The sequence below is a fragment of the Centruroides sculpturatus genome, unplaced genomic scaffold, assembly GCF_000671375.1.
Source record: "Centruroides sculpturatus isolate CEXI.00-Female unplaced genomic scaffold, Cexi_2.0 scaffold254, whole genome shotgun sequence".
Lineage (NCBI taxonomy): Eukaryota > Metazoa > Arthropoda > Arachnida > Scorpiones > Buthidae > Centruroides > Centruroides sculpturatus.
The window spans coordinates 423,134-451,061 of NW_019384488.1; the positions used below are offsets into that span (position 1 = coordinate 423,134).

Here is a 27,928-nt window from a genome sequence, read left to right on the forward strand (position 1 = left end):
AAAATGCTCTACTTGTAGGTGTAAACATACAATTTCTTGTATTGTATTGTAATATATCATGAAAATTTTGTATATATTCTACATGAAAGCTAATCACTGAAATTATTTGAAGCAGTTACATTCATTGTCATATCTGAAAGATATTTTAACAAAAATAAATTGATACTCTCAAAAATTAATGTTTATAACATGTACAATTTGTTTTATTTAATTATGCACATATAAAGTTCAAAATATAGAATTTCTGATTTGTTGAAATCCAGTAATTTTTAGTGTCTGAATGACTAACAAAATTTCCTCTCTAACAAAAATTCAATAACAACTACATTATGTCCATGAACATTCACATATACAAATAGAATTTTAATAATAATAAGGTAGTTTTACAAAACTTAAAAATATACAGTGCACTCTCACTGATCCAACATATGATCGAACAATCTCACTGAACAACATATAATAATTAGTTTTAATTATTATATGTTGTTCAGACAAAAAATTTACACACCTGATACTACCTCTTACGTAATGGAAAGGACCCTCCTAACCCCATCAGACGCCCTGGAATCATAATTATTATATGTTGTTCAGACAAAAAATTTACACACCTGATACTACCTCTTACGTAATGGAAAGGACCCTCCTAACCCCATCAGACGCCCTGGAATCTATAGTATCCCCGTGAAGGACAACAGGTGCAATAGGAACCTGATTTATATAGGCTCCACCAAACGATCTTTGAGAGTCAGAATACAAGAGCATCTAGCCGATATTCGGCACGGAAGAACTTCCACGGCCCTCACCACGTATGTAACCGATCTGGATATAGTAGCGAACTTCTCCCAGGCCATTCTCCTCCACGATTCGCCTCCTATTGAACACCTTAAATGGCTAGAGGCACATATTTATATCCTCCACCACCAACACATGCATAAATTTTAAAGAGGAGATGCTGTTATCGATGGCCTGGCAGGAGTTAATTCACAACACGCTCTAATTCACCCATCAAACTCTGACAGGCAAACTGGCCGCACATGCGCAACTTGGATTGTGTGAATTCTTCGAACCTACAATTCGAACTCAAGCTTTAAACGACATGATCGAACGGATTTCTACTTCTAACGGATATCGAACATCTTTATAGAAACTGAATGGAACCTTAAGCAGAGCCCTGAAGGGGTTCGAAAACGTTTGTTTACCAATCTTTTGCATGATCACACCATAAATGGTTCAGGTGTGTAAATTTTTTAGTAATTCCGGTGTGATAAGTAGTAAATTTTTTGTGTTGTTCAGACAAATGAAATTTTCAGATTAATTGGGTTTAATATGGATATCAAAAAGCACTAGTCAGATACATATTTTTAAACATTTTTTATACTGTAGTTGATACACGTATTCTTGTTAAAATGTACAGTACATATTAATTTTATAAATCATTTTTCAAAAAATATGACTTCTTTTTGTTTTTGGCTGGAACATATAGTGGAAAAATGAACAGAATTAGTTCAATTGAGTGCATTTGAATGAACAAGAATGCACTAACAGATCTGTGCATTTTTCCTAAATGTCAGAAAATTTCTTTACATAATTTTAAATAATTCAATAGCATTCATGTGAATATTAAATCTATATTTGGTAATTTTAATGTTTCTATTAAATTATACAGAAAAACTTAAGGCCCCAAACAACAGGAATCATAGTTTATAACTATTAACAATTACATCAATAAAATTATATATAATATGAGTCTTTGAACAAAATTAAATTATTACTTATTGAAACATTTTTTGATGTTTTAATTATTTTTTATTTTTATGAATATGAGGAAATAATCTATTTGTGTTTATTTTCAAGTTTCAATTTTTTTCTTTTTGAATAAGCTGATGTCCTTTAAAAAATTTTTAAATAAAAATTTGCAATTAATATAGTAAAATAAAAATTTGTGTGTAGAGAATCCAGCCTGCATTCACAGATTCTCTAATGCTGGTTTGTTATACCGAATTGAAACAGTCAAATATCTTAGCAAAAACTAAACTTTAATCACACTTGATCATGTACAGTAGAAACTCAATCCTATGCAGTTAACAAGATTCTTCTTATCGTTTCTTGCCCACTTTTGAACTCCACCATTTCTCCTCTCTTCACTAACTCTACCATCCTCCCAACTCTCTTTCTTCAACTGGTGTCCCTCTCTCCACTTTTCCCTCTTTTTCTCTCCTTTTTTATGACTCTTTGTTTACCCTCGTTAATTATTTTCATGACTGCTTGTAAAGAGGTTGGATATGTGCCAACAAGACAGCAGTCAGGGGGAAAGAGTAGGTTCAATATCACTACATCATATAACAATACAGAATAAACAATTTTTCTGATATTTCTATGAAATTATTTCTAGTGTAACAGAAAATATCACAATTAACTTGTAAGTAAAAACAAAATGTAATATTTTTATACAATACTACAATCATTTCAAGGGCATTACACTATAGTTTATAGCCAGGGTGGCCAAGCTCCTTGATAGTCCGAGCCATTTTTCAAAATTTGAAATTTTTCGCGAGCCGCAATTAAATACGTATTAAAAAGGTGCGCAAAAATTCCAGATTACAAATTATATCTGTAGCAAGAGTGATACAAATTGTTTCCTCCAGAGCACAATGTCAACTGTCCTTTGCAATGACAGTTTACAAATTCAAAGTCGGTCGATAACGAACAATTACACCACTGTTTATGTTCGTTCGCACGGTTTTCGATGAGTCATATCATTCTTAACTTGGACAGAAATGAAATTTGTTACAACGTTGCACTTAGTCTTTCATATTTGTTGTTAGTAATTTAAAAGACATTTTGAAACACATACGGAACGATAATAATTTTTAAAAATATAATAACACAAAAATGAAAAGGGAACTCGGGTACATTTATCGAGAGCCACAAATAATCCTTCAAAGAGCCGCATGTGGCTCGCAAGCCACAGGTTGGCCACCCCTGGTTTATAGCATTTTATTTAATAACAACTATAGATAAAAAAGTTTTACTATTTGCTAATTTTCTATGAATTCATTCATTTTAACCAATTTATAAGTGGCATTGCATATGTCTTTTTAAGCGACTATTAATAGGAAATGTTTTCTGGCAAAGATGACAAACATAAGGGCCTTCATTGGTGTGGGTTTTTAAATGGTAATTCAGTGTGTTTCTGTGAGCAAATGTCTGTTTGCAAAAACTGCAAGTAAAAGGTTTTTCTCCAGTATGAATTCGAAGATGTATTTTCAAACTTCCTTTTAATGAAAACCTTTCAGAGCAAACATCACAACAAAAAGGTTTTTCTCCTGTATGGATTCTGAAATGTTTCTTTAAATGAATTTTTTGACTAAATCCTCTTTTGCAAACATCACACATGAAGGGCCTCTCTCCTGTATGAGTTCTTAGATGTATCTTCAAAGTACTGTATTTTTTAAATCTTTTTTTACAAATTCCACACAGAAATTGCTTCTCTGTGCCTTCAGAGTCTTTACACACTGTAAAAGATACAGTAAACATTTAATTCTCATTTGTATTCACAGCAGGAATAACTTTTCTAATTTTCAATTATAATACAATAAACATAATATAAAGATTATTATTATTGCATTGAATAAATGATTTTTTTTTAACTGCAATTTCCAAATTGCAGACTTATACATTCCCATTGTTGTCCATGTGAATGTCCTTTGTTAATCTTGATAATGGAGTTAGATTAAAAAAAATCAAGACCAGATATGGAAAAATTAATGGCCAGAGGCTCTAATTAATTATATATGAATTTCCAGTCTGGACTGGAAGTCACATAATTTCAATTCAAAAATTTTCTCCAGAATGTAGTTAGTTAGATGACCAGCATGACTCAATTGTTATTGAGAGAAGTATGATATACAGGGACAAGATACTACTAAAATTCAGACCAAATATGGAAAGCTTAACATATACAGTAAATTAGGGGCCAGAGACCCTAATTAACTGTATATAAACTTCTGGTCCAGACTGGAAGTCACATGATTTTTTAAAAAATTAAATAATGATTAAAGATTACAGCCAAATTTCAGTTATTAAAAGTTTTATTATGTATTATTAAATAATCAACAACATATCTATAAAGGAAAACAATACCACTTATTTTAGAAATCTGTATATCTGTTTCACTTATAACTATTTCAGTTAGTTTACTTCCATTGCAACACCATTTATCTGTTTATATACTAAATTATTATACACAAAGAAATCATCAGCTAGTGGAAATTTTATCCACTCAGTAATGTTACATTGATTATTTCTTTAATGTATTTATCATATCTGTTAGTCTTTTAGCAAGATGTAAATATAGAAAGCCATTCATTTGGATATTTTTTAATAATTTAAAGTTGAAAAATAAATTGCATATTTAACTTTTATTTGTATTTATAGTTTTCTTAGCTATGAATGAAGAAATAATAAAACATTACCATAACAAAACTGGATGTGCCATTATCATCTTCCAGAATGGGAATTGTTTTCATCTCAAACAACTATAAACACAAACTGATTTGGAAAGTATTTAATAAATATGTAACTAATATCAAAATATATGCAAATTGCAACAAACTGTTAAATAAAAATATGCTTTAAATTCTGAAAATCATTGACTAAATCTTCAAAGTGAGACAGAAATAATGGAGCACTTCTGGTTGTTGGAGTGGAAAGTTAGACTTACATGATTAGCAGAATATAGACCATGTGTCGTAAATGAAACTTTGATTTTGGTTGGCTGTGTTATGTTACTTTTATAACAACTTCTGCAACACAAATTTCCCTAATGACTGTTGAACATTGACATTATTCACATCAAAAAACTTAATTCTAATGTCAATTTACATTTACTCAAACTGCTTTAATTTTTTTGCAGAGAAATAAGTGTTAATTTTTAAAAATTTATTATTACAACATATGACAGAATGCATAAAACAACTATCAGCATTTACCTAATACATTTATGAATCAATTTTTTTTTTTTCAAACAACTTTTTGAATCTTCCAGTTTGAACATTATACTATTCATTCACCCCCCTTTTTTTACCAAAATACATTTTCAGGTATTTGAGAATTAAATAGAATCACCAATTTCAAAGTTCATTAGGAACATTTTTATCTTATTAATATTTTAAATAAAGTTCTATTACAAACTTTCCAGGATGATAAATAATCTGAAAATGATTTAAAATCCAAGATTTTAATTTTGTAATCCAAAATATGTATTGTTTTTTCACATAAGTGGGAAGCTCATCTTACAAATGTAAAGTGCACCCTACATTGAAAATGCAGCTGCAAAATGTTAATGCATTTCTTAAAGTGTTTTATTTTGATGTTTACAGTAATTCATGACATTCACATTTTTGAATGTATCTGAATGTATTCATTTATGACTCCATTATCAGAAAGATATCTGTAGACCAATACAAAATCACAGTCAAAATTACTATATAATCAATGTTTTGACAGTGAGATTTCACATTAGTATGCACAAGCATAAAATTTACCAGATTCAATGTATCACACTGAATTATCTGTTCACATGTTCTTCAGCATAGTGAATAACTTTCTGCTTAAAAATAGCTTTATACAAAAGATTCATCTGTTGGACATGTTTCAGTTTGCTGTAGTTCAAAAGGCCATCAAACCATTCCAAAACCACAACTAAAACAAAAATAGTGGGAGGGACACATACCACGTCTTTACCAATGTCATAATACTGTACATGCAAATTGCTAAGTAGAATGAAGAGAAAATGATGCAAATGAGACTGCATTAAATAAACTTCATGCCTAATTCTAATGTGCACCCCAATTTTTGAGATCATAAAAGTAAAAACAAAAAAAGAATCAAGAAAACAAGATAAGCAAAATCACTATATAGGTCTATACATAAGAAATTATTCATCAGAATGACATGAAACATGATACACATGTAAAGCAATACATCCTTTAATAAACAAAATAATTAGATTGTAAAGATCTACAAAATAGGAAATAATACCGCCAAAAAATACAGTAATTATTTTAATGCATATAATGGTTAATATAGTGAGTGGTTATCCTTTGCAAACACATGTTCCACAGCAATTTACTGATCTCAGTTACTACATTGTTTATCATCAGCAATATGATCCATTCTTGAAGGCAAGCAGAAGTTCAAGAAGGATTTATGATGGAGGCCAACAGGATACAATGCAACCTTCCTAAAGCATCTACACATTCAGATCCCAAGACATTTTTTTGTCCCTCCATACAGCAAATATCTTCAATTATAAGAAACTCATTAACCAGCACAAGGATATGTGCAGAAGCATTATCATCCATAAAAAGAAAGTCTAGATTCATGACACCTATATAAAGTTTCTTGATTCGTTTTTTGAAACCGTGTTTTTGTATTTATTTACTATTGAACACAAGACTGTGTTATTATTAAAACACTTGGCGTTTATCCACTTTATTCAGTTGAGAAGGCCTTCTCAACTGAATAAAGTGGATAAACGCCAAGTGTTTTAATAATAACACAGTCTTGTGTTCAATAGTAAATAAATACAAAAACANATCTGTATTGTATGCTTCTTGAACCTTTGATAAAATTTTATAATATAGAATTTCTTTTGAATTTTTTGCTTCAAAAAATAAGTTCGATTGATAGTATAAGAAACTTTGGAGTTCAGTACAATCAAAACTTTAAATAGAAATATCTACACCAGCATTTCTCAATGGGGGCGATATCGCCCCCATGTGGGCCTTTTTACATGTTGAGGGGCAATTAGTAACAATTTATATTTTGGGGGCGAAAAACAATTTTCTGGGCGATATAGTAAAACATTATATTAAGAATAATTAGATATTTTATGTTACATTGTACAATAATTAAACAAATAACATTATACTAGTCATTAGTCCAGGCATGGCCAACATACGGCCCATCTAATGAATTTATGTGGCCCGTGATTAATCTTTCAATATTAGCTACTTAAGTCCGAATATCTCGACAAAAAATTCTGACACCTAAAAATAAAAAGTCAACAAGTAACTGTGCACGCTCCATTACAAATGTCTTCAGCACAGCGTAGTATGTTGATAATGCATGATAATGTGAAAAATGTATGTGTAATCTCTATGTACAATTTAGTCTCTATGGGGTGACATAACAATGAGATCTCGCATCACCTCAAAATCTTGTTAGGGCAGCTCAACTGAATAAAGTGGATAAACGCCAAGTGTTTTAATAACAACACAATCTTGTGTTCAATAGTAAATAAAGTTTCTTATGGGATTCCAGGAGTTCATCCCCATAATTTTTCTAATAATTGTACCCATTGAAAAAATGTGGAGCTCTATGTCCATTGAGCATAATGTCTCCTATCTTGACATCTACATCTCCAAATTGGTCTTTATTCCTGATGTTAATTGGATTTTAGCAAGAACCCTGCTTTCTTTATATTGTGGTGAGATAACAATCAGTTTGTAAACAATATCTTAACTTCTTTGCAGGGACACTCATTCATTGGGACACTTGTCTCCCCTTTTTGTCTAGGTTATCATCATAATTCCCAAGGGATCCCAAATTTTGTTATCAACAAACAATAGAAAATTCATGACTTCTAGCCTATTCTGCAAATATAAAAAACTAATGAATGATATTTGCCCATTGTCCCTTGTAACTATTACTTTCCTGGTAGTTATATATATAAGAGAAGAAAAGTATGGCAATCAATTGAAAAATGAAACCCCAAGATTTTTACATTTGGAACTGTGAAACGTTGATAAATTAAAAAATGTTAAAGGTTTTTTCCTACATGTATAAATGTTTGTGTATGGGAAGAGACACTCACTTTAAAACTTAATAAGTTCTGTGTCTTTTATCAAAAATTTCTGAAATTTTGCAGGATGGTTTGTGTATTAGGGATCGTTATTAAATTTTGGTGATTAAAGGTCAAGGGGTGAGGAGGGGTTATGTATCATATCTTGAGTAGGGCTAGACTCAATGATAATTTTACTCATTATTGGGCTGTAATTTGAAAAAATTGTAGACCTATAAATTCCCACTGCCATCCATCCACCTGTCTGTTCTTCCTTAATCTCAAAAACAGAGTTAGATAGATGAAAGCCAAGACCAGATATGGAAAGTTTAGGAGCAGGATGATCTGATTAATATATACAAACATAACTTGAACTTACCAACAACAATCAGGAAATGGCAAACCAATGCAAACCAGAAGTCATATTTCAATTCAAAAATTTCTACTGAAAGGAGTTAGATACATGACTGGCATGACTCTCTTGCAGGAAAAGTATGATGTAGAGGGGCAAGACACAACTAATTTGAGGAGGAGAGCATATAATTTAAATTAAATAAATTAAAAATATGATTAAAAATTGCAGCCCAGCATTGTAATAGTGTCACAATAAATAATTGCTCATTAACATATATAGCTTTCTTTTTTTTGGAAAGTTATGCAACTTATTGCTGGATTTTTTAATGTAGTTATTTGTTTGTTGTATATTGACCAAAACCAAATTCCTTGTTTCAATGCCAAGTTAGCACAGAGTGCAACCAGTGCCATATTGTGGAAACACTGATCTAACATTGAATCATAGAGTTTGAAGCTTCTTGTCTAAGGATACATTCACACATTTGCTATTCACTGAATGCTAAATATTCTACTTTCACCAAACTATTTATCACTCAGCAAACACACATTTGATTATTTGCCAAGCATTGATTCATTGTGGGAAGGATGAATGATTGTCCAAGATCTAGAAAATGGGCAATTCTCAAACAATAATTTATGCTGTTGCTTTTATAGTTAGTAGTTTATATCTGTTAATGAACAAAAAAGTCTAAAAGAATATATTAATATTGCAATATACATATATCAACATCACAAAGCCCAATGTTTTAATAATAAGCAAAATGATTGCTGTATTTTAATTGGGCTACTGCTACTAATAAGAGATGGGCACGTAATGGTTCTAGCACCAAATTACTCCAAATTTAATTATTAATAGTAGCAGTAAAGTATCCCAATTAAAATACAGCTATTGTTTGGCTTACTAATCTGTATTACAAAAAAATATCACGGGAAAAAAGTACATAGAAAAAATAAATTAAATTTTGATAACTTGAAACCGTGTCATGTTTCTATTGTTGTTTCTAACACACAATGCAGTGTAATTTAGCGATCACAATTTTAACACTTTTAAACAAATTTTAACAATTTTAGTTGACTGAAGAGGGGCGTATTAGGCCTGAAACGTGAAATGTATACGTGTATCAACTGAAATAAAGATGAAAGTAAGCCAGGTGATCGCTAAATTACACTGCATTGTGTGTTAGAAACAACAATAAACTAAATGTTTATACTATAAACCAAATAAAAAAAATAAACTAAATTCAAAAATAAGAGACTAGATCTAGTTTAAAAAAGACTAAAATAGAAAATTGATGACCCAAAACAAGAAAATACATGAATTTGTGGAAATTAATATTTGTCTACTTGATTCAGCACATTTTACCAAGAAGAATCAGGAAATGGCAAATACTAAACATTCATCATGAGTAAAAGCATCCACACTACTCAGTATTCACCAAACGTTTGTTCAACATTCAGTGAATAGCAAATATGTAAACACATCCTAATGTACTGGTACAATGCCCTTTAGTCTGAGGGCACCACTGCTTGTTGATGAACAGAACATGGCTTCACAGATTCACAATCCTATTGTGATGTTTCTGACTCCACCTTAAATGCCCTTCTTTGTGCAAGGGACAGTGAAACACAAACTAACTTATGCCTGGTGAAGAAACCATACAAGTGAAACCTGGCAGTTTTTCATAAAACTTTTATTCCTGATGCTATTGACAACTCTGCAGTTCTACACATTTTCATTACAATGTACAGTTAACATCAAATAACAGTCTATTAAAGGGTTGTAATTCTTTAACTTCTACTTCTTGTCATGTATCTAACTTCCTCTGTTGTTTGGAACCTGTGTCAAAGTCTGGATAAAATGCATTGTGATATTCAGTGTCCTTGACACTTCTGTCTTCTAAAATCCTGTTTCCAGCATGCCAATAACACTGCCTTTCATAAAATCATCTGTGTGACATTGTGTGCTATCATCATTCCCACCATTATCCTTAATGGTCACAGAGCAAAAATAACAATGATATTTTAAATGCAAAATCAGCTGTATTTATGGCACTGCATAAATTTGTTTTTTTTTTTTTCTTTATAACTGTAGAAAAAATATCACCCATTGTATAGAGAAATCAATAAGTTCCAAGACCATGTTTGCTACCTGTATTGTTTGTTAACCGATTATGGATTTACCATAGATTTTTATGTTCAAATTGATTAATTCATTCTGGAGACCCCAAAAAATAAATTATTATATACTTTCTTACTATGTTTATTTACATAATAACAAACTAAAAGCAATCTCTCAATTTTTTCATGGATGGCACATCTTTGTTTCTCAGATGCGATTTTTGTTATTCCTTTATATGCTTGAGTCTTTTTGATTATATCTTTCTTAGCTAAGATTGTGCCTACTGTAGCACCTACTGCCTGGCAGCATCAGACATCTTCCCACTTTTTATCTTGGCTATTATCTCTTGTTTAGTTTCTATAGTGAACATAGTTCTTGACACTCCACTCTTTTTAGTCCCCATAATATTATCAGTTTTCTTTAAAAAAGTGCAAAAAAGCACTTACAAAAATTCAGAAAACACAAATTAACTAGTGCAAAAATAGGTTATGTGAAAGTCTTGTTCCATAAACCATTCATAGATGCCATTAAAATATGATTTTACAAATGTTAAATGCAGTGTCACTTTTTGTGTTTGTTCTGTGAGGCATTCGTTATCTGAACATGTGTTTGTCGTCCGAACATAAAAATCTTTCGTGTAAGTGTTCGTTATCCGATTTCTTCACAGTCCAAACTGTTTGTTAACTGATCACCCACTGTATATATGATAACCCTATATACATTTTTCTGCTGTTAGTTGTATTAATTTTTGCAGTAACTTACTGATTATGCTTAAATTTTTTTGGATACCATGTAGCACAATAAATTACAATCTAGCTGAATAATCTACAGTAAAAGTAAACTGCACTTAATTATTAGATGATATCTATTGAATTTTATTCTATGAACTCAAATAACTATTTTAAATAAAACTGAAATGAATATAGAATTTTGTTAGCTGAATCATAAAAAATGAGAGCTAACTCTTTTATTGTCTAGTTTATAGCAAAAATATTACATATCTGTTTAATTGTTTTAAAACATATAATTTGAATAAATATATTCCATTTAAGTTTTAGTAAATATTATGACTTATCAGAACATTTTAATATATGAAATTAAATGCTATTATTAAATTACATATTGATTAAATCAAATTTCCTACCTTTATCACCTTTCTGTGGTAATACAGACCATGAACTTTGTGAATAATTACTTGGACCAGGTAATGAAGAAATTCCTGGGAATACATTATTATTTTTAAATGATGCAACTGGTAAATTTGTAGATTCATCAAATCTTAATATTGGTTTGATATCTGAAAATTAAATGTTTTCTTTCACTCTACTTTTATTCTAATTAAAGTAAAACTTATGTTACAATAAATTCAATCTAACATATATGTGTTTGAAAAGTCAATATTCAATTTCAGTCATGTTATAATTGTGAGGACCCAACTGAGGTTCAAATCATGTAAATTGCGATATTCCTATGTTTAAATAATAACGATAGATTAAAAATGAGAGGGGGAGGAAAATCCCTTAATCTAAACAACGTGGCACAAAATGTAGACAACGAGTCTTGGATGACTCGAACACGTGTTAAACGAACTATCAATGTCAGAGTGAAAAGTTATAAGTCAGAGACAAGTGGTCATATGCAGGTAGAACTTTGACCCCAGCGCTCATAAACAGTCAATCTAGGGAAACAATTTCTGAAAAGAGGGAAAGATTTAAGAGAGATAAATCATTGCATATGATCGTTTGAGTACCCAGATGACAGAAATTGCGAGTAACGGAGCTAAATTATGAGCGCAAATCTTGCAATTTTATCAACAATCCCCAAGAACAATTGACAGAATAGTGTCCAGTAGACAGCTGGAATTGGACCTTTCCCGTGACCCGAGTCGGTCTCGGTTTTCTCCAAAACAAAAGAGACCAATCAGGAAGTGAGGAAGGGAACGAGGGGCCAATCAAAAGTCCGAATAGTGGGAGAAAAATTATAAAAATCGGAAAATCAAGGTCAAGAGGGCTCTCCTCCGACTCCCCGAAACGTTGCGACTAAGATTGTGGTGTGTCGTCGGCACGAACTTTGGACTCCACCGCTTCCGACTTCATCTCGTCCGCCCCAGGGCCAACCAGACGTAGACCTCCTTGTCTCTCTACATCGCTGACGAGAACTAGTGAAGGACTGTCGATTGTCAATGTAAGCATAAATGTTAACAAATAAACGGCTTTCTTGTGTAAAACACTTGTTATCATTTGCCTCCTCCGTCACAGCCCACATACAACCTTCCCTTAGGTTCATCCTGATGCGGGATTAATAGCTCCCATCTAGAAGACGGCAACCTTACACAGGTGCCATGAAGTGGGTTTCAAGTCCCCTACTTCCCCCGAGTCGGCCATCTTACATAATTAGACTGACCATGATTTGTTGATGACATAATGGGATGGGAGAATTATAGCCAATAAATAGAAGCTCTCTCTTATTAAAACTCTATCAAAGAAATACAGATAGTCTTTGCAAACTGCAGAACATAAAACACCTTCTCTGTCGTGGAGTCACCATTTTTGTTTACAGTGCATCCTTTAGGTAGACAGGAAAACATTTGAATGCAGATGAGAGATGAAACTTGGACAGTTACCTACAGATTGGTGTACATCACATACTTATTAGTAAGTGATATATACCAATCAAATAACCTCTTTGTCATATATTTGAGAATTTAACCACCCCATGAAACTTTTTATATTTTATATATGTCTGTAATATTTCAATTAAGAAGTCATTATAAAAACCTACATTAAACTACATCAAATAATACAAAATATGTTTATAATATTATATGTACAGTATTTTCTAAAAGTAGAGTGATCAAAATAAAATATATATTTTCAACAACCTTAAAAATTGTACATAACAACTTTCAAAATAATAAGATTAAATTATAAATGTAAAAAAACCTCGCATGTGGGGATCAAACCTGCAAACAAAACCTCTGTGTGTGATGCCTTAATGAAAGGATGATTTTCAGGTTCCTTTTTGTTTGATTTTTATCAATAATACTGATTTTCAAATATGCCATACTTTTCTATAAGTTCTTTTTTTAAGAATACTATGATGTAAGCTGATGATTCTATGATGATGTAAGCTTTGATGCAAAGAATCCTGATGTGAAGCAATGCACATCAGTAATAATTAAAGATTACTAAAACTTTTAGCCTCTAATAAATATTTTCAGAACATGATCACTTAATACAAATCAATGATATAATATAATATATAATATTTAAATAACATAATATATTATATGATTGTCTTACCAGACATATCTTGTTCTCTTAATTCAGATTGTTTATTCAATAAATAATTAGTTTGACTAGGTAAAATAAAATCATCTGTAGAATTATCCATATATTCACTATTTTCTTCATGTGACGAACCTTTTGATTCATGGCATGTCAAACTAGATTTAATTTCTAAAAATATTTTTAAAAAAATTCACTGATTTAGCAGTACTTTATATTATAAAAAAATCAAATAATTTATAAATACATGTATACTTTTATTTGTAAATGAAAATATATAAGAAGATTGAAGAAGAATTCTGTAACTTCTTTGTAAATCCATTTTGCCATACATGTGACCCAAATAACAACTGAAATCATAGAAATAGACAGAAGTAAAAATATATGAGATTTTATGTATTATAATTATGTCCAAAACAAACAGATTTAAGTTACATTAAGGATAACAATGTTAACTTGCTGCCAGTCTGTACCAAAGGATATGATTTTTTTTATATTCTTATTTTCTTATATTGACTAATTTGCACTCTTTTTTGATCTTATGATCCTAACCTACAGTTCTAAGGCCATTATTCATATGTGACAAAAATTAACATTTATCTATTTGTTGTTGCAAAAAATTAATTATTAATCATCTTACAATGTCAAAACATTGTTATTACAGTTTTGAATGATATTTGTTTGTGTGGATAACTTTAGTGTGAACTTTTATTGAGCAAAGGTTATTTGACCATGATTTATGAGATAGCATGCTTTGTGAAAATTTTCATTAAAGATTCTCTGGCTCAGCAACAGAGGATCTGAGTGATAATTGCAAGATCATTGGTTCAGATCTCTGTAAATAAACTTTTTTTCAAATCAATGTAATTTTTACATAAAAAGAAAATTGTAAAGTTACACAGGTTTATATATTTTATCTATTTTTTTTTTTTTTTAATTAAAAATATGCATTTTCTATTTCTTGAAAATTTATCTTCAGAATTGTTTAAAATAAATTTAAGGTTTGTTTTTAAAATTGGAATTAATTTAACTATTTTGTAGTTTTATTATTCTTACTTCATAACTTTAATTTGCTTTTACTGTCTGCTTTTTTTATTAGCTATGAAAAAAAATACTTATGATATAAACAACAAGAAACAAGGGAAGTGACATTGAAAGAGGATTGTTTAATGTCACATCTGACAATTCAATGTGATATTGGGAAAGTTATAACTAATAATTTTTTGAGTTTATTTAATTACTTAAAATGGAAAATTGGAAAATTATTCATAATATTCTAACATTCCAAAATGTAAAACTTTACATTTATTTTTAACAGACAGAATTTATTATGATAAAAATAATTGAAATTCAATTTTGTTAAATAATGTAATTATTGCTGAATAATCTAAATATAGGATGATCAATCACTTAATTTTTGTAAATTTTTATCACAGGATACATTTTAAAAAAGTTCTTATCAAGAATTCTTTTAAATGTATTATGAGATAAAAACTAGTTAGCAGTGCTCTTTTTCTTAAAAAACTTCTGCTACTATACATGTATAATATTGTTCTGTATAAATGTTTATTCAGTTATTACTGAACAAACAGCATTGTTTTTTGAGATGCTATCACCAGCCAATTGCTTCTCATTTATCTACATTTAGGAGTTTTATCCATCTCAATAACTGTGAATGGTCAAACACAGTCACACCTCTAGCCATTTGCTGATTTTATTGCTTCTTTGTTCTTAAGAATGGTGCATACCATCAACTTCAGCATCTTAAACATCATTACCAAATCTGTCACACATGCACCACTTTCAGGTTTTGTAATAACTTCTTTTTTCACCTCAATCATTGATACAACAACCTTCCTCTTAGCTTCATTGCTTCAACACTCTTCTTGGGTACATGGTTAATAGATAGGGGTTATAAATACAGTAGAGCGTCAATTTTCCGAATAAATTGGGGACTGGGGTTGTCCGGATAACTGATATTTCAGATAACTGATTTACGTACAAAAAAATAGTTTAACGTATCCGATGTCAAAATTTTTCTCCGTTGCGTGTCACTTCGCGTTGAATTTTCGTCGATGTTAAGCCTAACAAAGACTATTGTATCATTAAAAATTATTTTTTTATTTTGTACAAACAAAATAAATATATTGAAAAATATAAAAATAATAAAAAATTATACTTCAGATGTTAATTTAGTATCAAACACGTAAAATATTTCAGTAGCCCAAGACATAGCCAAAGATTGAAGCGCCACAGCATTGGTGAAAATTTAAAATTGCCGACTGGAATTCTTTCGGATGATTGATTTTCGGAAAATCGACGCTCTACTGTATAATGAAACACACCAAAAATAAAAAAAGAAAACATTGAAAACATGAGCATAATGCAAGAGATGCTTTCATAGTGAGTACATTTTTTCATTCCACATGCACTTTAAATGTAGAAGCATCATTCAATCTACAGATCAAATTTCTCTTGAATTTAGTGTTCAAACTGCAATGTTTAAAGTTAGAATCATTTGAAGTACAAAGTACCACTGAATATAATTTGAATATCTATTCATAGTGCAAATTCTTAGGACTTGCATAAAGAAAAATTATTAATATTGATTTACTAATGTAAAAAAATGTCTGATACATTAATGTAAGTTATTCATAATAATATAGATGTTTGTGACAACTAATGAATATTTATATCAAAAAATGTTTTAAAAGAAATGAAATGTTTATAGAAAGTAAATACTGTGATTATAATCAATAAACACTGTCTGAAAAAAATTAATTACTCTATTACATTTGTATTAGTCAATAACTAGTATTAAGAAAGCATTGTTACAGTCAAGTGGCATATAAAGAACATTATCATTATGTAATTATATTATTAAAGTTAATTACACTAGATCAGGCCTGCCAACATAGTGTGATGTGATTGACTTTCAAGAGTCAAAAGCATCAATGTTCTGCTCTCCATTTTTGTTTCATAAAAGAATAATAACTCACAATAATGAAAATATTTTGCAAAACATAGTTGTATTTATGTATTGCACAGTAATTAATGTCCCAGGTTATCTCTTTTTGGTAGACACTAAATACAAATTAAAAGACAATTCATTTTTCACGATAACAAAAAATTGTATTTCCATCACACAAATTATAAGTTTTGCACTGAACTGAATTGTTTATGGTACAGTAAGACAATTTCTAAAATAACAACTTATCTGCATAGCAATGACCATCAACACAAAGGACCCTTCTTCCTATTCATCTCACAGAGCACAGTTACCAATCCATAGAAACTGATTACAGATTTCTCTGTGAAAAATATGGATTTAATATTTGTATTAAAATTATGTTTCTCACATTTTAAAGAGCCATATTACATGCAATTGATTGGTCAATCACGTTCAACTTGTTGGCCATGCCTGCACTATCAATAGATCATATTGCTGAATCTACTAGAATAACCAGATTGCACAAAACTTAATTTGTATTTATAAATATAAAATAAAAAATAAATTTAAATTACTTACTTACATTTGTTTCTTCACTAATCCTGTCAGTAAAATTTGAATATTCATTGTAATTGCTGTCATCATCCGAAGCTTTTTCCTCTTTTATACACACATCAGAATGCATAATTGATGGGTTAGATGAATCATCATCATGACTCTGACTATTTAAATCATCATCAATTACTACTAACTTTCTATTTGAATCAATGTTCATTTCAGAAGATTCCTTAGTAGATTTTTCATTATCTGAGTCATTTATTTTTGAATTATGACATTCTAAATTATGAGAGTTTGTATCTGATGAACTTTTTTCTTTATTGCTTTTTTCATTTTTTTCTACAGCATGTAGTATCATATTATATCGTGGCTGAATTGGAATAAATGGCGAAGGAACATACTGAAATGTATAAACCAGCTGTTGTTGTGATGATACCAAGTTTGGTGCAGTTGTTTGAGCTTCGTTATTTGAAATAGGTTGTTCATCATCTTTAACCTCTTCTAAGCCTTTTATATTCAGTAATTTTGCTAATTTAATGAGTCCTGTCAGCTGATCTCGAGTCACTTTAATTTCGCCTTTATATACAAAATCCAATACTGTTTTCAATTCTGTGTATTTTACATCTTTCATGATTACAATTGGATGCTTACATGGGTTTTCCAAAAATAAATTCTGAAAAAAGGAACTGCAAGCAGAAAGAATAATTTTGTGAGCTTTTAGTCTTACACCTTCACATGCTAATGTTACATCCACAAATGTTTCATTTGTAAGCAATTGATCAAACACAGCAATCATATTTGGCTGATGATTATTCCATTTCACATAAAATTGTTCAGAACCCATTGTAAATATCCTAAATTTTATAATGAATAAATAATCTGAAAATATTTAAATAAAACATTTATTTTATATATATATTATAAAATTAACAAATAAAACAAGTATTTAATATATCATTATAATAAGGTTAATGTTTTAATGAAAAGAAACAATATAATTAAATCAAAAAGCAAATTTTCTTTTTTATCAATTTAACTTTAGATACAATTCACACAAGTAGCTTTGCAATAAACATGATTTTTACCAATTTTTCTAATGTTAAAAAGTTCTTAATAGACAAAAGCATTTGGTTAAATAGAATTATTTTGTAGTTGAAGTTATTTTTTTTTAGTTAAAACTATTTATGGGTCAATAAATCAAACACAATTGCTTTATTGGAATATATTATACTAAATATAAGCATCCAGGTGCTTTCACACTTCAGTCCATCCTAAGGGACTAGAATCAGAATTTTAAAAAATATTTTCTTTTTAAGAACATTTTTCCTCCCTAATAAAAAACTTATTTTTTTAAGAAAAAAATTAGGAACAGCTTGCTTTTTATTTATACAAATATTTATAAATAAAAACCAAGCAGTTTCTGAATCAATAATAGTTACTTGAAAAATTTTTAAATTATTGTTCTTGATTAGAAAAAATTTGGTAATAAATTAACAATGAAGTTCAATAGTCTGTCATTGTTAATGTATTTATATTGTAAATGTGCCTTCTTTAAATTATTATTATTATTGAATATTTTAATATTTATTACTTTGTTCATTCATAGATTTAAAACAGCATGTAAATGAAAATGTGTAACAAACAGTCATACTCATCACTTTACAATTTAGTTATATTTTCAGCTACATCTTTTATATTTTTCATTGTATGATTTATATTGCTGATTATATTAATTTAATATATAAAACAATTTCTGCATCAAGCTTATTCTCACTTAAAATTACTTTTCTGGAGTTTAAAAAGTAATCTAATTTCTACTTCTATAACAACACTAGGATCAAATAAGTTGTCATTATTCACTCAAGACACTTGATAGTAGCATCAATTTCACTTATTAACAAAGCATATATTCTATTTTCCAAGGTTCCTCATGCTTCAAGGTTAGTGTCACTAACTTAAAAGTAGACATTGAGCCAATATTGTTTTTAAATTTAAATTCAACTACAAATAAAAATAATCAATATTCATGCATAGTTATTATGTATACAAGGTCTGATCAAAAATTATTCAACCTGCGGTTGGGAAAAAATTGCCTGCACGTGTATTTGGTTCAAACTACACCCCTTCATTAAGTCCCTTCAGACTATATACACTTCTTCCAACAATGATTCTACTGTTGGAAGCATTTTTCAAAGTCATTTATCCAGATATCCATCAAGCATTTCATTGTGATAATCCCGATCACCTCTACATCCTGAAATCTCTTTCCTTTGCATAGCATCTTGAGTTTGGGAAAGAGTCAAAAGTCGACCAGAGCTGGGGAGTAAGGAGCTGCAGAACCTATGCAATATCCTGAGAATGTCTGGATGAAATATGATCTGTGGGCCTGAGCTTTGTTATGATGAATGAACTAGTTGCCAGATTGCCAGAGCTATGGTCTCTTGCAGCTAACACTATCTCATAGGTGATGTAAAATAGTCAGTTTGTACTTTTTTGACAGTTTTTCAATGAGAGGTATACTCATGATAAACTATTCCTTGGTGATTGGAAAAAAATAAAAATAAATAAAGTCAACATAACCTTCACATTGCTGTGTGATTGTTGTGCCTTTTTACTGCCTTGAAGACCATGGCATTTTCCACTGGGATGATTGTGCCTTTGTCTCAGGGTCATACCTATAGATCCAGATCGCCATCACGTTCCACTGAATCACTAATGCAACAATAAAAACATACATGCAACTATCACAACTATCTGACAGTAACTGCAGGATAGGATAGGCTCACTAAAATTCAAAATCATGCAGAAGGGTCCAAGGTTACATGTTAACATAGTCTCCTCCCAGCTTGCAAATACTTGTAAAAAAGAAAAATAAGGTCAGATACTTTTGATCAGACATTGTATGAATTTGCACATATAACAACTTTATGAAAATTCTGCTAATTAGACTTGTATCATCACTGATATAAAACTCATCTTCTCAAATCTACATTAAGTTAAGTTTGCAGGCTCTATTGTATGTGATTTGCATATATTGATGAAGTGATTTTTTTTTTTAACTTTAAAATGACTGCTTTTCAGAATTGTCTTGACCCATATACCCTTCTTTAAACTGAGTGCAAACTAGTCGATATTGCAGCAAATTGGTCAGAGGTGACATCAAACTTCAATCATCAAAGGTTTGACCATCAACATGTAGTCATTGACTCAATGTCACTCTAAGTCATACTCTTTGACAGAAGACAAGAATCATCAAACTCTTGGATCAAGCTTGTTGAATTTTTTGGGTAATGATCAGGAAACTCTCGTGTGCATTTGAAAATTTGCAAGAAAGAAATATGCACATAGGCCACAAACAAGTCTTGCAGATGTTTGTGCTGTGATATTTATCTCTTTTCACAATGAATTACAAAACAGAAAGTTGTTTGATAGCTTTTCATTGATATTATTAAAATTTATGCTGTGATATTTATCTCTTTTCGCAATNCAGTAAACAAAGTTTTTAATATTTTAATATAAAAATGTCTTTGAATTATTTTCTCATTCATTCGATTCATTATATTTTAAATCGTTTCTACAGAATTTGTCCTTTAAGTGAGGTAGCCATGCTTGATTTTGGTTTGCGGTTTAATTATTTTCCTGATTAGCGATTGTAATTAATAGGTTTCATAAAAAGCTGATCTATGAGCCTAAATGTCAGAAAAACCGGATTGGTATGAATATTTTATGAAAATGAAAAAATAATAAAATAACTAATCCGTTAATTGATATCAATATACTATATTTCTTTATGTTAACGCGATATGTTCATTTACTAATATGCACTGCAGCGTTTAAATGTTATAAAAATATAACACGACATAAAAATATCACACAAATTTTTATTGCTGTATTTATTTCAAAAAATTAATTTTCAATAGTTCATTCCTTTTGTAATTAGAAATAAGTTACGGTTAAAAATAATTCGACAAATTATTATAATTTCAATAAAATTAATGAAATTATTTATAAGTTATGTACTGGGTACATATTAAGACAGCAAATCCATTGTCTATCGGATCCCTGTTTTAGTTTTTGTTTATTTATTAAATTTCTGTCAAATAGACAACAAATGAAAGCATCCAAAGCCAACATCAACAAATCATCATTGCCATTTTACAAACAAACTATTGAGTAATAATAGTTTGTGGAGGGATACACAAAATGTCTATTGGTTCTTTAGAACTACATCATGAGTGATATCAGAAGGGATACACAAGAAGTGATACATTACCAGATCATTGAAGAAAAACAGTTATGTGACTGTAATGTTGCCTCTGACATTATGTCAAAAGCAATGGCATCAACTATCTGCTCCAGACTTTAAACAGAAGTGATAGATTTCAGCTCAGCCAGCCAAAGAACATAGTTTATTTTCTCCTCTAGAGAAGCTATGGGTCAATAAAAATTCTAAAAAGAAAATAGTCATTTTGAATTTTCAAAATATATACAAGTCAAAATATCAAATATCAAAATATCGTAAATAAATAATCGGTAAGTAGTATAATAATCAAGTTTTGAAATAATGAGAAAAAACTAGACATATCAGGCTTATAAATGTTTTTTACAGATTAATTCTACTATATATAGTTCCAACATTATAAATATTTAAAAGTGTGCATGAACTTTATAGACAACTCTGTACAGTGGAACCCCGGTTAATGAACGTCCTGCTTAACAACCAAATCGGTTAACAAACTTTATTTTGCAAAAATTTTGTCTTGGATAACGAACTTAACAGCTTTTTGTGTCAAATTTGTAAGCTTGCCGACTTTTAGGGGGAATCAGTTAATCATGTGTCAGTGATGGTGTAGGGTCCATTCGTATGTTGGTGATGGCAAAGGAGACAAAGATGACAAGTATTTTTCAGTGAAAATCGTTTATTAGAACGGAAAGATACTTACATATTTGAAGTGGTTGGAAATGGCTTATCTACAGTATTTTCTCCCGGCACTGAGGAGTGGTGTATTGCTAGTCCTACGATAGTACAAGCTGATCAGTTGTAGCCCCAGAACGGATGAGATGGGTTCGCTTGGTCACAGAAGCGATGGTAGGTGACAGAGCTGCAACGACTGAAGCCATGCAGGAAGAACAGATGAAAGTCTTACAAGAGCATTCATCAGAGGAAGAGGCTATGGAAGAAATCACCAGTGCTGAGATCAAGGAAATTTGCAGAAAATGGAATGATGTGCAGGAATTTATCGAGAAGCACCATCCTAACAAAGTTGTGGCTAATAGGATCATTAATTTAATGAACAACACTGTGCTAGCACATTTTAGAAAAATTTTGATTAAGAGAATAAGACAATCAACTTTAGACCACTTTCTTGTTCCTTATCAACAGAGACCTCGACTCGAAGAAACTCCCGATGCAGTGCTACCTGATATTTTTATGGAGAGGAATTACTCTTCCAAGCATTAAGCTCCATAGAAACAAAGGTATGTACAGTACAGTGCTACTTTATTAAATTAAATAAAGTTTACATATTTGTTGCTGTAATGATAGATACTACGTTTTCTTATATTTTCATCAAAGAAAACCCATTTTACAAATAAAATTACAAAAATACTGACAGCTAGAATGGATTAATTGTATTTACATTAATTTCTACGGGAAAAATTGCTTCGGTTAACGAACGGACTCGTGGAATGGATTACATTCGTTAACTGGGGTTCCACTGTATTTCTATTTCCTGCATGCTGTTTCATATTTGAATGTTATTTTATGAGGAATAAATATAGTAATTAAAAAAATAAAAAAAAAAAACAAAAATATTTGAATGTCTTTCTATATTTGAAAAAGTTAAAAGAATGATGACCAATTGTTAACCAATAAAAACTCTGTAGCTACTATGACGACTTCCAAAACTACTTTATATGTCAAATTTTGTTTTTGAAGAATTGCATTCACTGATGTGAATAATTTAATGAGAAATTTTGAAGTTTTTATATACTGTTATGCACAACACTATCCAAATATTCATCATTTATTATTACAGATATTATAAACTTACTAAGCCTTCATTTTAATATTTTGACATGCATTCTGTGCAGTTTTTGATCTGAAATTAGTCAGATTGCACTGTATTGTTGGCAAATATTAAAAATAACTTGTATCTCCACTTTATGAAAGTTTACATTAGCATTTAGTGCTTGTTTTGAAGTATGCAGTTTTAGAAGCATTGTGCATTCTAAGCAGCAAACAGTAAGAGGAGTCTTCAAACTCCTTCCCTGAGAACTACATTCAGCATCAAGCTGCTTTAGTTTTGAATTGTGTCTGTGGACATTTGTCAATTTATTTTGTGCATCCATTAGTAAAAGTAAAAGGATAAAATGAATAGCCTATTGTTTGAGTGGATTGATGGGTGTACAAATCATAACATCCCATTATCTTTTATTTACTTAATTAAGAAGAAATCAGTCAGTTTTTTCAATAAGCTGAAACAGAGAATGAACAATGGTGATAAAAGTATTGCAAAAATGAGGACAGTTTCATAGCTTAAAGACTACTTACTAAAGAGAGACTACTTTCACTAACTACACTGTACTGACTACATTTCTACTTTATATTAGCTGTCTATGATATTATTTCTGCTTTTACTGTGTGTTAGTATTATTTTAGGTTTTATATACTATTTCGTATAATTTAGTAATTCATTTTGAGTCTGTACTCTCAAACATTTTTCATATAAATTAATGGTAATTGCTTCTTTGCTTTGTGCCATTTTGGCTTATGAAAGGTTTCAAAGAAATTCTCTAAAGAATTTCTGTGAAACTTTTCATAAATTCTTTCATAAAGAAGGGAATTTCACAGAAATTCTTTCATAAAGAAGAGAATTTAAAAATGCAAAAACTTTAGCTGCCATAGCTGGGCAACCATAACTGCCATAAATATGGAAATAGGTGGTAAAATTCATTTATGCAAAATATAAAACTAAAAACTTTTGTGTTTGTGTTTTTATTTGTATGTTCTATATTTTACAATTGTATTTTATCAATAAATATTCACTTATCCTCTTTAAACTAAAAAAAAAAAGAAATCATAATAAATATTTGTCTTATCATCAATGTAAGCTATAGAATCTGATATTGGCTGAATCAGTCAATTATGCCACCATAACTTGTAATATTTTGCTGAAGCTGTCTACCATTCAAAAATAACATTACTTAAATATATAACAATTAGTTAATCATTTACCTTACATATTCTGACAGTTTACTCATGTGGGACGCTGAAGGTATGACGAGGTTGTACCTCTTTTTGTCGGCAACAGGTTGGTTAAACCCACCCATTTTGTCAGTGGATGGTTTGTTACGTTCTACGATCCCGAGGGATCGGGATTCTTTTTGTCAGGTCAAGTGGAGGAGGTGAGAGGGGTTGTCGGTAAGGCATAGGCAATAAATGAGTAAAGAACACCATTAACAATCAAAAACAAAAAATTTATTGGATAACAATCGGATGATCACAATATCTGTCATCGAGATTTGATCAAATTAGACATATTGCATCTCTTTACTACACATTGCAGGCCGAGAGAGAGTAAACTCTCTCTCGGCCTGCAATGTGTAGTAAAGAGATTTAACGAAGGACAAAACTCGAACGAGTGGAACAGAAAAGAGGGAGAGTTTACTCTCTCTCCTTTTTTTCTGTTCCACTCATTCGAGCTTTGTCCTTCGTTAAATTGTTGCATCAAGTTATACAAACATGACTTAAACATGAATCATTGATCGTAGGATATGGCTCAGAGATGGCGGTGGGTTGTAGACTTCCCTGAAAAGGGTTAGATGTTGTTGGGCTTGTGGTGGACGAGAGACTCACCTAGAGGGGGAAGAAATGGCTTTTATAGTTTTGTGGTGGAAAAATATGTCATGTGACATCTTATTGTAAGCAGTAAACGTTATTGGAGCTGGTGTGGAGGCTAAAGGTGTTCCCGGGATCAAAATAAAGTGACGAATTTGGACTTTAACTGTAAACTTATCTTGCAATATGAGCTTTATGATGTTTGTGATGAGAGAATGTTGACATTGTTGGAGGAGGGTTGTTTATTTTCCCAGTGAAATGGTTTTTTTCTTTCAAATTCCTTAGGCAATAAAAGGGAGAATAATTAAGAAAAAAATCCTCAAAAATTCCGGATCTCACATTCATATCTGTAACATGTTGGGAATATTTAAGTTTAACAAAGCATATTGTTGTTGCAATTCTTTTAATTTAATTCTGGAATTAATTTTTTCCAACTATTTACTCAATTATTCTTTCTCCTCAATCACTCATTTCCCCCACATCATACTGTGCCTGTAATCTTTTATTACCAGCATTTCTCTTACTAACATGACCATTTAGATCACCATGTTCAAATAAACTTTCACTTTAAGGGATACTACTTGTCAGATACTCTCAAGTCTAGCCAAAATGCATCCTTCTCATCTTGATCACATCCCATCTATTGCATGTATGCACTTACAATATTTAAGAGGCAGTCCATCAAATCTCTCTTAACCAAGATGATACAATCAGAAATTCTTTTAATCTGAGTCACATACTTCTTTAATTTCCCATTCAAAATAACCCCACACAGTTCACTTGTTTTCTGTGCCATGGGAGAAGAGTTGATATTCCTCTCCAATCTCCTTAGTTTTACTTCCCTTGCACTTTGTCTCTTGAATACAGAGTCAATGTTCATTAGATCCACTATATCCCTATCTCTTCCTGTCACTGTTTCAACAGTTAAAGGAGCAAATTCCAACAGTTCTCAATACATTGATCCTTTCTTTTATTCTTCCTTTCAGCTAATTTCTTTAGTTGTATCTCCTCCCAATACAGTAGCCTCAACCCATTTCTCATAGGAACCAGGCAAAGACACCGAGCATCACTTTCTGGAGTATGTCCTAGCAAGGCCGTTTCTCCTTATGAACATAAAACTTTATGGCTGGATGCCATTCCCAATGCCAACCCTCCACTTTTATCCAGGCTGAGAAAACCTTAATGAACAATTATTCATTTTTTAATTTAACAGTTTTCAAACCATAGTATACCTGTATGTACTAATGTAACAGTTATCACATAGGTTAAGAATGCATATGTTTGGTAGGTATGTAAGAAAGGCTTGTAAAGGCTTGCTTTGAGAAAATAGGTTTATTATAAATTAATTATTTCTTTTTATCTAGATACATATCAATGTTTCTTCTTCATTACTGGCAGAAGATTTGTGGGTTTGTAGTTCAGACAGTAACTGCTTCAAATTCCATTCATACAGACATGCCTTCAACTTTAGTTGCCTGTTCAAGGGTAAGTTGCAATCCAAGCATATATCACACTACATAATAGTCAGTAAACTTACAAAAATATTACAAAATTCCTAAAGCCAGAACTTCCACATATTAACAAGAAAAACTTTACATATTTTTCCAGCAAGATATCTTGTATGCTGGAAGTATATAAGGTTTTTCTTGTTCATACAAAAATATTACATTTGTAAGTGGTATGTAACAAGTTTAGAAAAAGAAACTGTGTATGCTGAATCCAAATATTAAATGGAGTCACTGTATATAGTTTACTCAATCAAAAATTTGACAAAATATTTTGTTTGAATGTGTAAATTTACTTTTAAAAGAGTTTAAACTGTTGTCACATTTTTTTTCTTTTTATCTACCTGTTTTTCTTACTCTATTACAGATATAAAGTTATTCAATTTGCTTGAATTAACTGATTATACATTATTCACCTAAAGAATTATTAAAACATCTTTAAATACCTGGAGATTTAATTTTATAAAAATTATGAAGTGCAAAAGCGTGGTTTCTCCAATCCTGACAACTGGATAATTTACTGGAAAAAATCTTCAGAATTCATTGTAATTAAAAATAACAATTATATGTTAAAATGACAAGTTTCTTAAATAATTAGTTCAGACTCACGACTTAATATGATTTCTATTTTCAAATCAAAATTCGAACAGCTGCGAGTAGAGAGCGCTGTTGCCAGATTTTCACCGTCGATGAAATTCATTGACGAAATACAAATTTAAGAATTTCATATTCTTATAAATTGAGACTAAAGAATAGGAAATACCAAACAAATACGGGATGAAAAAAGTATTTAATTATATTTATTCACAATTTCTTTTATTTATTATTTTTTCAGTTTTATTTTTTTTTTCTATTTGTGGTCATTAAAAAAGGCTTTTTTCAGGACATTATAAATTCGGCTAAACCCACAATGGGAAGGTCCTGGTGATAAGAAATAGTGCCTTACATGTCTCCGATGAACAGAATACATCGCTTAAGATTTCTGAGCTTTTAGATCTGGATTCGAATCCGGGTCCCCCAGAGCGGTGGGCTGCCGTCCCGTCCGGATTCGATCCGAACGAGACGGCAGCCCCAGGAATTTTTTGCGGGATGGTCCGTCCGGATATGTTGGACCTCGTCCCTCACTACCCGGCCGCCCCATTGTGGGCCTGGCCGAATCCATAATGGGCTTGTTAAAAGAGGCCCTCTTAGTGCCCACAGAGAGAGAAGAGTTAAAAAAACACTTAGAAAGCGAGAACGAGGATAAGCGACCAACTCTCTTTGTGGGCCCAGAAATAGTTCGCATTTAATAAGCAAAGATATATTTTAATAAATTAACAAACAACGAAACAAATAAAATAAGTGTCGAGCCAGAGATACTGGACTTTGACATCGTCGCTCATAAGAAATAGAGAAAAAGGAAATAGACAAAAGAAATGAAAAATGGAATTGTTTAAAATGCAATAAGAAAAAGGAAGCGGAGAATATGA

General features: G+C 30.7%; 1 protein-coding gene across 3 annotated transcripts; it reads right to left on the reverse strand.

Annotated features, from left to right (window-relative positions):
* Positions 1–1,873: 1,873 nt before the first annotated feature.
* LOC111621670 (protein tramtrack, beta isoform-like) lies at positions 1,874–27,143 on the reverse strand. Of its 3 annotated transcripts, none has more exons than XM_023363874.1 (6): positions 26,906–27,143; positions 21,388–21,563; positions 17,136–17,993; positions 13,622–13,777; positions 11,464–11,616; positions 1,874–2,330 (listed from the first exon to the last, which is right to left on the reverse strand). In XM_023363874.1, the coding sequence occupies exons 3-6, from the start codon at positions 17,956–17,958 to the stop codon at positions 2,176–2,178; spliced, it is 1,287 nt and encodes a 428-aa protein (XP_023219642.1). In that variant the 5' UTR covers positions 17,959–17,993; positions 21,388–21,563; positions 26,906–27,143; the 3' UTR covers positions 1,874–2,175. The 3 variants fall into 3 exon arrangements, with proteins under 3 accessions (XP_023219642.1, XP_023219640.1, XP_023219641.1); XM_023363872.1 differs by lacking the exon at positions 1,874–2,330 and adding an exon at positions 2,953–3,515; XM_023363873.1 differs by lacking the exons at positions 1,874–2,330; positions 21,388–21,563 and adding an exon at positions 2,953–3,515.
* Between the last annotated feature and the right edge of the window lie 785 nt (positions 27,144–27,928).